The sequence below is a fragment of the Euprymna scolopes genome, chromosome 43, assembly GCF_053919585.1.
Source record: "Euprymna scolopes isolate OS-2025 chromosome 43, ASM5391958v1, whole genome shotgun sequence".
Lineage (NCBI taxonomy): Eukaryota > Metazoa > Mollusca > Cephalopoda > Sepiida > Sepiolidae > Euprymna > Euprymna scolopes.
Genome location: NC_136524.1, coordinates 10504025 through 10518031, shown reverse-complemented (window position 1 = coordinate 10518031; position 14007 = coordinate 10504025). Strand labels below are relative to the sequence as shown.

The following is a 14007-nucleotide window of genomic DNA, read 5'->3' as shown; positions in this document are numbered from 1 at the left end:
AGTAAGAGAGAGGCAATAATGCAGACAGAGAGAGAGGTAATGACAGAGAGAAAGAGAGAGAGAGAGGTAACAGCGCAGAGAGAGAGAGAGAGAGAGAGGTAATGGTGCAGAGAGAGAGAGAGAGGGGGGTAATGGTGCAGAGAGAGAGAGAGAGAGGGGTAATGGTGCAGAGAGAGAGAGAGAGGGTAATGGTGCAGAGAGAGATAGAGAGAGAGAGAAGGGTAATGGTGCAGAGAGAGAGAGAGAGAGAGAGAGAGGTAATGGTGCAGAGAGAGAGAGAGAGAGAGGGGTAATGGTGCAGAGAGAGAGAGAGAGGGGTAATGGTGCAGAGAGAGAGAGAGAGGGGTAATGGTGCAGAGAGAGAGAGAGAGAGAGAGAGGGTAATGGTGCAGAGAGAGATAGAGAGAGAGAGAGGGGTAATGGTGCAGAGAGAGAGAGAGAGAGAGAGAGAGGTAATGGTGCAGAGAGAGAGAGAGGGGTAATGGTGCAGAGAGAGAGAGAGAGAGGGGTAATGGTGCAGAGAGAGAGAGAGAGAGAGAGAGGGGTAATGGTGCAGAGAGAGAGAGAGAGAGGGTAATGGTGCAGAGAGAGATAGAGAGGGGTAATGGTGCAGAGAGAGATAGAGAGAGAGAGGGGTAATGGTGCAGAGAGAGAGAGAGAGGGGTAATGGTGCAGAGAGAGAGAGAGAGAGAGAGGGGTAATGGTGCAGATAGAGAGAGAGAGAGGGGTAATGGTGCAGAGAGAGAGAGAGAGGGGTAATGGTGCAGAGAGAGAGAGAGAGAGAGAGAGAGAGAGGGGTAATGGTGCAGAGAGAGAGAGAGAGAGGGGTAATGGTGCAGAGAGAGAGAGGTAATGGTGGAGAGAGAGTCTTCCGTTTTCCTGTTTTCCGGCTGACTACAATATGGTTGTGTTCAAGTCTAACGTAAATAAGTTCTTGATGAGCCGTTCCATATAAGTTATCAAATTTACCAAAGTTTCATTACTAACAGTTACTATATTGTCCAATGTCTACTGTACACTCTTTAACCCTTATCCTTGAGTGGCCTCTTGGCCTTGATAAGTGATTATGCCTATGTAAAAAATAAAAAAAAAAAAAGAGAGAGGTAATGGTGCAGAGAGAGAGAGAGAGGTAATGGTGCAGAGAGAGAGAGAGAGAGGTAATGGTGCAGAGAGAGAGAGAGAGAGGTAATGGTGCTGAGAGAGAGAGGTAATCGTGCTGAGAGAGAGAGGTAGTGGCGCAGAGAGAGAGAGAGGTAGTGGCGCAGAGAGAGAGAGGTAGTGGCACAGAGGGAGAGAGGTAGTGGCACAGAGGGAGAGAGGTAATGGCGCAGAGAGAGTCACATACAGCAGAGGCAGAGAGAGAGAGAGAGAGAGAGAGAGAGAGACAGTGGCGCAATAAGGGAGAAAGAAGCAGAAAAACAAAAACAACTTTTTAAAATCCATCATATCTATATCTATTATACCATGAAATGCTGAAATTAACTATTTAAAAGACAGGTTTTAAAAATAAAAGTGCATAGGCGTTTTAACACAAATGCACACACGCTTTAACGTAGAATACATGGGGAAAATGTCATTAAAATAAATGAGACTTTAAACAGGTTTTGTATCAAGATATTTTCCCAGAAACATACACACATGATTCGTGACCGAATTATATCAACTAAAATGTCATGACCTTTCAGATTTAACTTTGAATATGTAGTAATCAGCTGAAGTGTCAGAGGTCAAATTCAGATTCAACACAATCTGTATGTTTATTCCAGCCCCCTTGACGGGTAGATGTGACACAAAGTCAGGAAAGTAGGATTTGAAAGGCCAGCACTATAGAGGAAGAGCGATTTGGACGGCAAAAATGCCTTGGCAGCCCCACTGGTATTACCTAGTAGCAATATCAGACCTTTTTCTTTACACTCAAATTCAAATAGAAAGAGCATAAAAACAAAGAAATTATCTTTAGTTTTTTAAAATCGGACCATTAGAACTGGAGTTATGACCATTCAAAGTATCAAAAAATGTGTGGCTCACTGGACATTTTGTCTTATGTCAGTCCTATTCAAATGCATATAAACTTGTGACTGAAAATAGTAGGAAATTTGTACAATTTACAGACTAACTCATTTTTAAAAAACTGTATCTTCAGATCTTTTTAAGGTATTATGATGAAATTTTGAACATTATCATAATACATCAAGTTTCAGTTGGCTTTTTTTTTCTTTTTTTTTTTTTACACAGTGATCACCACTTATCAAGGCCCGGAAGCCACTCAGGGATAAGGGTTATTGCAAGTACATTACGTTAGTGTGAAGATTTGTTGAAGTGTTTAATTAAGGCAGTGGTTCATTAGGAATTTGTTAACATTGGACTTGAAGACATCCAAGTTGTAGTCCGGAGGGAAGCAGGCAGACAGAACAGAGTTCCACAGGCGTGCAGTTCTAAGAAAGAAGCTTTGTTCATGGAATCTACGTTTTGATTTAGGCACAGATATAGAGTGGGGGAAGTTTTTCACAGTGGATTCAGCTAGACGGGTGTTTTTCGTGAAAGATTGGCGAGGGGGGACCAGAGATTGGAGTTCAGACGAGCCCCTGCCATGGAAATAATGATAAAACAAGGATAGGCTCGCAATGTCTCTTCTGTGGGAGAGAGGCTGCAGGGTAGAGAAAAGGGCATCCCCCACTAAGCCACAAAGTCTATTTTGTACTCTGTCAAGGCAGGATAGGCTGTTTTTAGCAGCTCCTGCCTAGATATGGCAACAGTATTCCATCCTTGGACGTACTTGGCTTTTATATAGATAGAGAATTGCATCAGTAGTGAGATATCTTCTGAAGCGGTAGAAGGATCCCACCATCTTTCCAGCGACCTTGGCAACAGACTTGATGTACGTGTTCCATTTCAGATCAGGAGTAAAGGTCAAACCCAGAAGCTTGTCAAAACACGGGGCCTCACCCAAACGAGAGCCATTCATCACAATTGATGCCAGATGGGGATCAGAGCGTTGATGATGTAAGGATAGGAGTTTTGTTTTGGATGCATTAAAGGTAACCAGCCACATCTCCCCCCACTGAACCATGCGCTCGAGATCAGAGGAGAGAGAATCAGAGAGAACTTTGTCATTTACAGCCTTTGATGTGTTGCCGTAGATGGTCGTGTCATCAGCATAGATGTCAACGAATGATTTAAGTATGTGTTTAGGGAGGTCATTGATGTAGATCAGGAAGAAAGTTGGGCCCAGGATTGACCCCTCAGGGACTCCAGCATTTATATTGCAGGCCTCCGATTTTTGTCCATCTACCACTACTCTTATGAGCCTATCGGAGAGAAATGATTTAATGATTGAGAAAACATTTCCAGTTATTTTCCAGCTTTATTTATGACCATCTCTCTTGGTAACTTGCATACTAATTAGCAGATTTCAATTTCATTTTAATGACTAAGTAGAAACATTGTAAAAACAACTAAGAAAAATGGTGGGTGAGGCTTTATCATTAAGTGAAGTATTATTCTGATGGACATTACCATTTGTCATCATCACACCATGAAAACTCCAAGGTGGCAACTGAAAAATCCAAAATGGCTACCATGATATGATTCATAGAAAGTATTAATAAAATATGGCTGGGTGTATATCAAATTAAATAAAATTTTATACAGATTGCAATGATGTTTTCAAGTACATAAAACTAAATTCCATCAATAAAAAATGCAGTATTGTATTTACACTTTTTATATATGACTTTGAAAGGAACATCATGACTGAAGAATATAAGCTATGAATTATTATCAACCACATCAAGAGGGTGGGAAAGTAGCAATCATAATCTAAAAATACTGAGATTTTTATGAATCAGGTTTTACATTGAACAAGAAATTCCTATTTTTATTGTTCTTTAATTTCAGCAAGGTTTCTTAATTTTGCTCTTTTTCTAATTAGTCTATAAACTTTGACTCTCAAAGTATCTAGTTGTTGAACAAAATATTGTGAAATTTTTTGCACATAAAAATTTTTGGAAACTGAATGATTTGTGTCAAATTAACTGAAGAATGTATCCATTTGACAACTTTCTGATTTCTATGAATAAGTCCGTTCACTGTGCAAAAATGTCACCATCTAATACTAATATTTAAAATTTGAGAATTACCAGAATCCAACAAAATAACAATTATTCTTAGTCTTATTATTTGAAAACATTATAAAGCAGGGAAAATATATAAATATATACTGGAAAGTATGTCTAAAAATCATAAAACATCTGGAGGCTTCATAGAAAAATATACAAAATTATATTCAAAATACTAAATCAAGAAAAAATGTGCGTATGCAAGGAAGATACCATGAAACATTTTATAGTATTTTAAAGTTAAATTCAAGTTTTTACAGTATTTTTTGTTTATTAAATTGTTAGGTGAAAGTACAGAATAATTACAAAACACCTCTCTATATTAAAATGGGTTTCTAAATAATATTATTTCAGCATGGTAACTACTTTGCGTAAGTATCAAAAAAGTAAAGGAATAAATATGTCATCATTATAAGTCAGTTTAACATTCACAAACGTTTTATAAATTTTTTGTGTGCATCACATCACACAAAAAATCTCATTGTCAACGTTCATCATCATTTCTATTCTATTTCAAGGCCAAATATTTAAGAAAACAATTTAATAAAATTATATAATAAAACTTGAATTCAACTTGTAAATACTATTTAACAAATAGCGTGGGTCGTTAAATGCAAAAGCACTAAATAACATCTATTTTAGCAAAATAAAACTGTAAAAACATTTATGGTGTCAAAATATAAGGCACTTATGCATTATACAAGCAGGGCTATTTTGTTTTGTTGGGTTTCATTGAACAGCTGATAGGGGACGCATCTTTTCAACCTAATTCAACAGTGACAATATTTAAAACTATATTTTGTTATAGTTTTACTTTAATTCAAACAATTTTTTATTAAAATTCTATTTTTCTCTTACGACGACTTCTTTCCATTAAATTGTTTGAAAAAAAAAATTCAATGATGCTTCAATTCAAAAAATGTTTAAAATTGAAAAAAAAAAAAAAATCCAATGTTGCATAAGTGCCAAAAGAACAATTTTCATTCAAATTCAACATAGAATATAATATCCTTCTAGACTGAGGCAATTTTTATTTTTGTTCCTATTCAGAGTGCCCTTTTTTGGGAGCTAGATTTTCCCCACATTAATAACTGAGCCTGTGTCCAACGCTTCCCTTATGGGGAGGCAAGTAAATAGGAACAATATTTTTAAAAAATAAAATAAAAACTTAACACTCAAAGTTAAATAGCCTAAAAATTTTATCTGAGACAGAGAAACAAATAAACCAGAATTTTTTATTTGGATTTAAAAAAATCCAAATTAAAAAAAAATATATTTTTTTTTTACCCCTTTTGACATCCTAATGACAAAACTTGCACCATCCTTACAATAAGTTTCCTGTGCGTCATGAGTAACTTGCTGGAATCTGTGTTAAATACAGAAGTAATCAACCATCTTAGCAAAAATAACCTTCTTAGTGACACGCAATATAGTTCCCGTTCTACTAGATCTACAGCAGATGTGCTTACAGTTATATCTCATAGGATTAGTGAATCTCTCGACAGAGGCAACCTTTCTAGGGCAATTGCTCTTGACATATCTAAAGCCTTTGATAGAGTATGGCATAAAGGTTTACTTCACAAGATCTCTAGCTACAGTATAGCTGGAAATGTCTTCTCAATTATTAAATAATTTATCTCTGATAGGTTCATAATAGTGGTTGATAGGCAGAAATCAGAAGCTCTCAGTATAAATGCTGGAGTCCCTCAGAGGTCCATCCTAGGCCCAACTCTCTTCCTGATCTACATTAATGATCTTCCAAATCGCATCCTTACATCATTCGTAGACATTTTTGCTGATGACACTACTATCTATGGTAGCACATCTAAGACAGTAAATGACAAAGTTCTCTCTGATTCTGTCTCCTCTGATCTTGAGCATGTGGTACAATGGGGAAAGGAGTGGCTGGTTACTTTTAATGCATCTAAAACCAAGCATCTCTCTTTACATCATCAACGTTCTGATCCACATCTGGCATCAATTGAAATGAATGGCTCTCGTCTTGAGGAGGCCTCAAGTTTTGACAAGCTTTTGGGCTTGACCTTTACTCCTGATCTTAAATGGAACACATACATCAAATCCATTGCCAAGGCCGCTGGAAAAATGGTGGGATCTTTCTATCGATCCAGTAGAGATCTCATTGCTGATGTAATTCTCCATCTATATAAGAACCAGGTACGTTCAAGGATGGAGTAGTTGCCACATCTGGGCAGGAGCTGCTAGAAAGGACTTATCCTGCCTTGATAGAGTTCAAAATAGACTTCGTAGCCATGTGGGGGATGTCCTTTTCTCTTCCCTGTAACCTCTTTCTCACAGAAGAGATGTTGCGAGTTTGCTTTATCGTTATTTTCATGGCAGGTTCTCGGCTGAGCTCCATTCTTTGGTCCCCCCTCACAAAACTTTCACAAGAAACACCCGTCTAGCAGAAAACACTATCACTAGTTTCCCCCACTCTTTATCTGTGCCTAAACCTAAATGTAGATTCCATGAGCAAAGCTTCTTTCCTAGAAATGCATGCCTGTGGAATTGTCTTCTGTTTTTCTGCTTTCCAGCTGACTACAACAATATGGTTGTCTTCAAGTCTAACGTAAACAAGTTTTTGATGAGCTGTTCCATATAAGTTAACAAATTTACCGAATCTCTATTACTAACGGTTACTATATTGTCCAATTTCTACTGTACACACTTTAACCCATATCCTCGAGTGGCCTCTTGGCCTTGATAAGTGGTGATGGCTATATAAAAAAAAAAAAAAGAAATTTCCCTAGGATAAAATATTATGTTTCCAGATGTATATCCATGTGGTTGTTTTTGGGTAATTTTCAGTGAAATTTAATGGTTGGAAAATATTCTATGTACTGAAAAGTGCTATTTTTACCCCTTTGGGCCCCCTGTGGAAGCAACCAGAATTTTCCCAGGGTCAAATATTATGTTTCCAGATGTATATTTACATGGTTTTTCTTTTGGGTAATTTTCAACAAAATCTAATGGTTGGAAAAGATTCTATGTCCTAAAATGTGCTATTTTTGTACATTTTGAGCAAAAAAAAAAATCACCATTTTTACCCCTGTTGACCACTGTGTACGAGAGCCGTGCAATAAGTAATGTCCCTGACCCATTTCCAGTTGTCTGATCTAGCTGAAATTTTGCATGTGCAATGATTTATATCTCTACGGGTTATGTGGCAAATTACAGCTATGAACTAATTGTTGTTTCTGTTTTACAGGTGTTTCAACTGAGTCAGGTGTGAAATGGAGCCTGTTGAATGTCGAGCAGTGATCCGGTTTTTGTATTTGAAAGGACGCACACCACAGGAGATTTTTGATGAAATGAAAGAAACTTATGGTAATAATGCCCCATCATATGACCTTGTAAAACGCTGGCATCGTAAATTCAAACATGCTGGAAGTCTGTAGAAACAGCTCCCAGACCTGGTCGCCCCCCCACCTTCTGCCATTGATGAGGCATCTGTCCGTCAAGTTGAGGCTGCCATTTTGGAAGATCAGTGCATTACTATTCGCCAAATAGCCCAAGATGTCAAGATTAGTACAGGGTCTGTGGAAACTATCATTCATGACCATTTGCATATGCATAAGGTGTCTGCCAGATGGATTCCCAGGTTGCTCACACTATTCCAGAAGCGAGAATGCGTCGAGTGCTCGAGGATGAATTTGGAGATGGGCCAAGAAGATGAGTCAAAGTTTTTCAAAAGACTGATTACACAGGATGAAAACTGGATCCATCCAGAGACCAAAGCCCAGTCAATTCAGTGGAAGCACTTAGATTCACCACCTCCAAAGAAGGCAAGGGTGCAGCCCTCCGCTGGCAAGGTCTTGCTCACAGTCTTCTGTGACCAGTGATGATAGATTTCCTGGCAAAGGGTACCACAATTACAGGAGCCTATTATGCTTCACTTTTGAGGAAATTAAGGAAAGCTATCAAAATCAAGAGGCAGGGCAAGATTAGCAAAGGTACCCTCCTCTTGTAGGACAACGCTCCGGTCCACAACTTGCATGTCGCCAGATCAGAAGCACGGGCGTGTGGTTATGAAATCCTACCCCATTCTCCCTACTCTCCTGACCTTGCACCCTCTGACTTTCACCTCTTCCCAGCCATGAAGTTGTTTTTGAAAGGAAAGCGTTTCTCAGATGATGTAGCCTTGATTTCTGAAGTCACGTCGTGGTTGGTAGACCAACCTGAGGTGTTCTACAAAATCGGTCTCCAGAGCTGCATCAAACGATGAGAGAAATGCATAACTCTGGGTGGTTCCTATGTAGAGGAAGACTAATAGCTGTGCCACGTTTCGTTGCTCTACTGATGGGAAGTGGGTCAGGGGCATTACTTATTGCACACCCCTCGTAAGCAACCAAAATTTTCCCAGGGTTAAATATTATGTTTTCAAATGTACATCATGTGGTCTTGCTTTTGGGTTATTTTCAGCAAAATCTGATAGTCAGAAAAGATTCTATGTGCTGAAAAGTGCAATTTTTGGCTATTTTGACCACTTTTTACCCTCTAGGGATACAACCAAAATTTTTATTAAAAATCCGAGAATGTTACATTGCCTAGTTGCAACTTTATGCAAAATTTCAGAAAAGTGTAATGAGTAGTTATTAAGAATTTTTTTAAACAAATGGGTGAATGGAGATGGGTGAATTCTAAGGTCCAAATCCGACTAAGTCGGTGGATCAATAAACATAGATATATGTAAAGGATACTACATACTCTGGATGTCGTATATCTTTTAGAGATCTTTGTAATGATATCTTGTCACTGACAAATGCGTTAAAACCATTTGTTTTATATAAAACATCTTTTTGTTTTTCTTCTTCGGGAGTAAGTATTACAGCAGAACCTTGTTCACCAGGCCCTGAAAAAATAAAATTAAATTAGAAAAATTTTAAAAGAAAGAAAAATGTTATCAATAATGCACAACCATACATAAAAAAAAAAAATATACAAAAAAATAAAAATAGTAAAAATTTGCATTTTATCAACTAGGAAAATGCCAATTAGATATAGTAAAAATTCAAAATAAGCAAAGGCCTGCCAAATCGCATCAATCTAAAAAAATATCCCTGTATTCTCTATAAGTAGTTGTAGTTTCTTCAACAAATGGATGCTCTGACATGGAAAATTAGGCAGTATCAAAAAAGTTCATCCTGCACCTCAACAGGTACACTGCTTTAATCAACAGTAAAGGCGATACATCTAGAGCAGGGTATCTGGTTACTAGTTAATATGTTTGTGGTTTTGGGAGTCAAAATGGCCCATTAGTAGTCAACTGCAGGCATGTTAGCATTAGAATGTTATGTAATTATGTATATACTAGCAGGGGTGCCCGGCATTGCCCGGGTGTTTGAAAAAACAAAAAAAGTGTTAGTAGGCAGGGTGGTTCGAACCTGAACACGTGATGTGAAGGCGGAAAAGAAAGTGAAAGAAAACATAACATGTTACTGCTACGCAATGAGGGGAGCGGAAGTGTAAAGCGTTGAAATATTATCGATGTAAACCGTACAGCAAAAATATGAAAGCTAAACTGGCCTACAGCCAGTTAAGCTTTCATCTTCCTGCCATATTTGCTTACCACAATGTTGGGTAAAACCAGACGCCCCCTCCCCTCCCCAAGAGGGGGAGCTCTGGCAGTGTCTCAGATGAATAGCAATTGTCTGATATGAAGGGTATTCTCCACATTGATTAAAGCTGATTGCGAAGACGTGCCAGCCACAAAGACCAGCGAGATGATTTGATTCGATTCAGTTTCGCTTTATTTATACGAAAAATTGCGGATGCGTTATAGGCAGTTCCTGTTACTCTCACTTCTCTTTATTTGTCCCTCAGTCCTCATTTTTTAAATGAGTGATTTTTCTGACAAAGGGAGAAGAAAAAGCTGTGTTCTAGGTTGGCATTATTTTGCGTGAACAGTCGGCAGAGATGGAAATTTACTGTTTCTATGTCTATCCTTGTAGCCATGTCACTAGTAAGGGTGCTGGAGGTAAACGTTTTATTTTGGGCTGACGTTATCCACCTGATAGTCAGGGGCCCGAACCTTGGATTAACCACTAAGGAGGCTGTACTATCAGCAGGTGCAAAGTACTGGAGCTGCTGTATTGCCATTTGGTGAATGGATTCTGGACCATGCAGTAGCTTCTGGTGGGGCTTCTCGATGCCATATTAGTGGGTAATTGTTACGGCTTTACCTTATCATATTCTACAAAAAAAAAATTTCTTTGTTTCTTTTTCTCTCTTAGTTTCCTCTCTCTGTCCTGCTCTAAGCAAATCTGACGACCTAGTCCACAAATTCCAAAATTCCATCATGACAAGTTTCAAGAAAAAATACACGATTAAACCCGGATCTTCAACTTCCAACGTAGATCCCCACTACCATGTCTCCTTCTCCAACATCAGGGGTCTACGTTCTAACCTTCCAGAGGTTAAAACCCAATTACAGAAGACTAAACCAGACCTTTTATTTTTAAGTGAAACTGGCATTGAACAGGCTATTTCCCTAGATGAGTTTGCAATTAAAAGATACTTTAACTTAACTTCCAAATCTGACCCCCAAGATCGCCATCGCCATGGAATATTAAAGATGGCTTTCCATGTAGTAGAGACATCTTCAGAGAAGATCCTAACTTACCTAACAGCGGAGTTACTATCTTTAAAAGCATATCTGAGAAAATTGACCAAGTCCTATCTGCTTATCTTTCAGCTAACATTCACGTATGTGGAGACTTCAATGTTCACAACGTTGAATGGTTGAACCACTCAAACAAGACCGATGATGAGAGGAGGTTCTGTCATGATTTCTCCATTGCTTATGACCTCACTCAGATTGTTCACGAACCCACCCATGTGCCCGATAATGACGGCTAGTATGCGAGCCTACTAGACCTTTTTCTCAAAACTTGCCCTGAACTATGTTCAGTTTCTGTTCTGTCTCCTCTTGGATTTTCCAACCACTGTTGTATCAATTAAGATAAAAATGAAATGTAATAAGTTCCCAGACGTACCTCTCCATTGTACAGTATATTGATACACTAATGCTGACTGGGATAGCTTCCCTGCATTTATATCGGATCTACCTCTGCGTTCCATGTTTAAAAAGGATGTGTATCAGACCTGACGGAATGGTTAATTGTAGGTATAGACTGTTTCATACCCTCGAAAAAACTAACAGCCAGCCATGGTTCTCTCCAGAATATGCTGCTGCCATTGCACACAGAAATCACTTTTTCCACTGTTTCCAACGTAATAGATGTATGGAAACTAAAGCCATTTTCAGGACTGCGAGCAACCATTGTAAAAAAGTAATAAAGAATGCAAGAGAGTTGTATGCTCAGTCCGTCAAGTCAAAAGTAGCTGAGCAGCAGCTTGGTTCCCACCAGTTTTGGCAAATAGCAAACAGAATTCTGAACAGAAGCGTGTGCTCTATCCCAACTATCATCAATGGACCTGAGGTAATCTCGTCAGCATCAGACAAAGCCAAACTCTTTGCCAATTCTACCCTTTGCTAATTCTATCCTTTGCGATCAAGGCCGCCAATCCCCAATATATCCTCCTGTATCAGAAAACATGCTATGTGATATACATATATATGTACGTGATGTTGCCAAGCTAATTAAAAACCTTGATTCCAGTAAAGCAACTAGCCCTGACGGCATTCCAATTATAGTACTCAAAAAACTTCAACCAGAACTAGCACCCATACTTACAAAACTGTTTAAACGTTGTCTTAAGGAGAATTGTTTCCCATCACCCTGGAAAATCTCATCAGTATGCCCTGTATTTAAGAATTCAGGTGATCGCTCATCCCTCTCTCAGTACAGGCCAATAAGTCTCCTGTGTGTCATGAGTAACTTGCTGGAATCTGTTAAATACAGGAGTAATCAACCATCTTAGCAAAAATAACCTTCTTAGTGACACAGAATATGGTTTCCGTTCTGCTAGATCTACAGCAGATGTGCTTATAGGATTAGCGAATCTCTCGACGAAGGCAACCTTTCTAGGGCAATTGCTCTTGACATATCTAAGGTCTTTGCATAATGGTTTACTTCACAAGATCTCCAGCTTTGGTATAACTGGAAATGTCTTCTCAATTATTAAATCATTTCTTTCTGATAGATTCATAAGAGTAGTAGTTGAGGGGCAAAAATCAGAAGCTCAGTATTAATGCTGGAGTCCCTCAGGGATCCATCCTGGGCCCAACTCTTTTCCTGATCTACATTAATGATCTTCCAAATCGCATCCTTACATCATTTGTAGACATTTATGCTGATGACACAACTATCTATGGTAGCACATCCAAGACAGTAAACGACCAAGTTCTCTCTGATTCTGTCTCCTCTGATCTTGAGCATGTGGTACAATGGGGAAAGGAGTGGCTGGTTACTTTTAATGCATCTAAAACCAAGCTTCTCTCTTTACATCATCAACGTTCTGATCTACATCTGGCATCAATTGAAATGAATGGCTCTCGTCTTCAGGAGGCCTCAAGTTTTGACAAGTTTTTGGGCTTGACCTTTACTCCTGATCTTAAATGGAACTCGTACATCAAATCTGTTGCCAAGGCCGCTGGAAAAATGGTGGGATCCTTCTATCCATCTAGTAGATATCTCACTGTTGATGCAATTCTCTATCTATATAAGAACCAGGTACGTTCAAGGATGGAATACTGTTTCCACATCTGGGCAAGAGCTGCTAGAAAGGACTTGCCCTGCCTTGATAGTGTTCAAAATAGACCGTAGCCTAGTAGGAGATGTCCTTTTCTCTTCCCTGCAACCTCTATCTCACAGAAGAGATGTTGCGAGTTTGTCTCTGCTGTATCGTTATTTTCATAGAAAGTGTTCAACTGAGCTTCAATCTATGGTCCCCCCTCGCCAAACTTTCACAAGAAACACTCGTTTAGTTGAAAGCACTATTAATAATTCCCCCCACTCTTTATCTGTGCCTAAACCTAAACGTAGATTCCATGAACAAAGCTTCTTTCTTAGAACTGTACGCCTGTGGAATTGTCTTCCATTTTCCTGCTGACTACAATATGGTTGTCTTCAAGTCTAACGTAAACAAGTTTTTGATGAGTTGTTCCACTTGTTATCAAATTTACCAAATTTCCATTTACTAACAATTACTATATTGTCCAATTTCTACTGTACACTCTTTAACCCTTATCCTCGAGTGGCCTCTTACAAAAAAAAAAAAAAAAAAAACTTGCTCAAAATAAATGTAGAGACGACGACTGTTCACAAATCATAGATATTATAATCTAGGAAGTATATAAAAAGTTCTCCAAAATAGTAACCTCCCTGAGAACACCGGCAAAAAAAGCCTTTGCTGGACAGACAAAAATGCGCTCGGCAGTTTTGCCTTTTATATATATAGACTAGCGAGGGGTACCCGGCGTTGCCCGGGTGTTTGGAGGTGTGTGTGGTTTTGGGTAAATCAAAACTCCAAGGGGGGGGGGTTAAAAAAAAAAAAAATGTTTTGTCATTGTGATGGAGCAGACCATCCTTTCACGATGGGCACCAGCAAGTACACAGCTACCACTACCACCGAAAGTGTGTGTGTGTGTGTGTGTGTATATATATATATATATATATATATAAAGAAAACAATATTTCTGCATTGATAACTTTTAGTGTTTGTATTTATATTATTTGCTTGAATTTAATTTTTTCAGTTTTAGTTCTTATGTATTTTGTCCCTTACGCATATGTGCAAAAGGATATATATGCAAACTAAAACTGAAAAAAGTAAATTCGAACAAATAATATAAATACAAACACTAAAAGTTATCAATGCAGAAATATTGCTTTTCAAAAAAAAAAAAAAAGAAAGAACACAATGAAACATCACACGGATGATTTTATTAAATTTTAAAAGTTTTGAG

General features: G+C 38.4%; 1 protein-coding gene across 6 annotated transcripts in view; it reads right to left on the bottom strand.

The window, feature by feature from the left end:
* The window catches only part of LOC145268179 (polypeptide N-acetylgalactosaminyltransferase 10-like), a gene marked incomplete at its 3' end in the record, with an annotated part of 187057 nt that overhangs the window by 53306 nt on the left and 119744 nt on the right, over window positions 1–14007 (bottom strand). For all 6 annotated transcript variants that reach the window (XM_080123396.1, XM_080123398.1, XM_080123397.1 and 3 more), the window contains 1 exon segment: window positions 8844–8988. In XM_080123396.1, coding sequence (XP_079979522.1) covers window positions 8844–8988 — 145 coding nt within the window.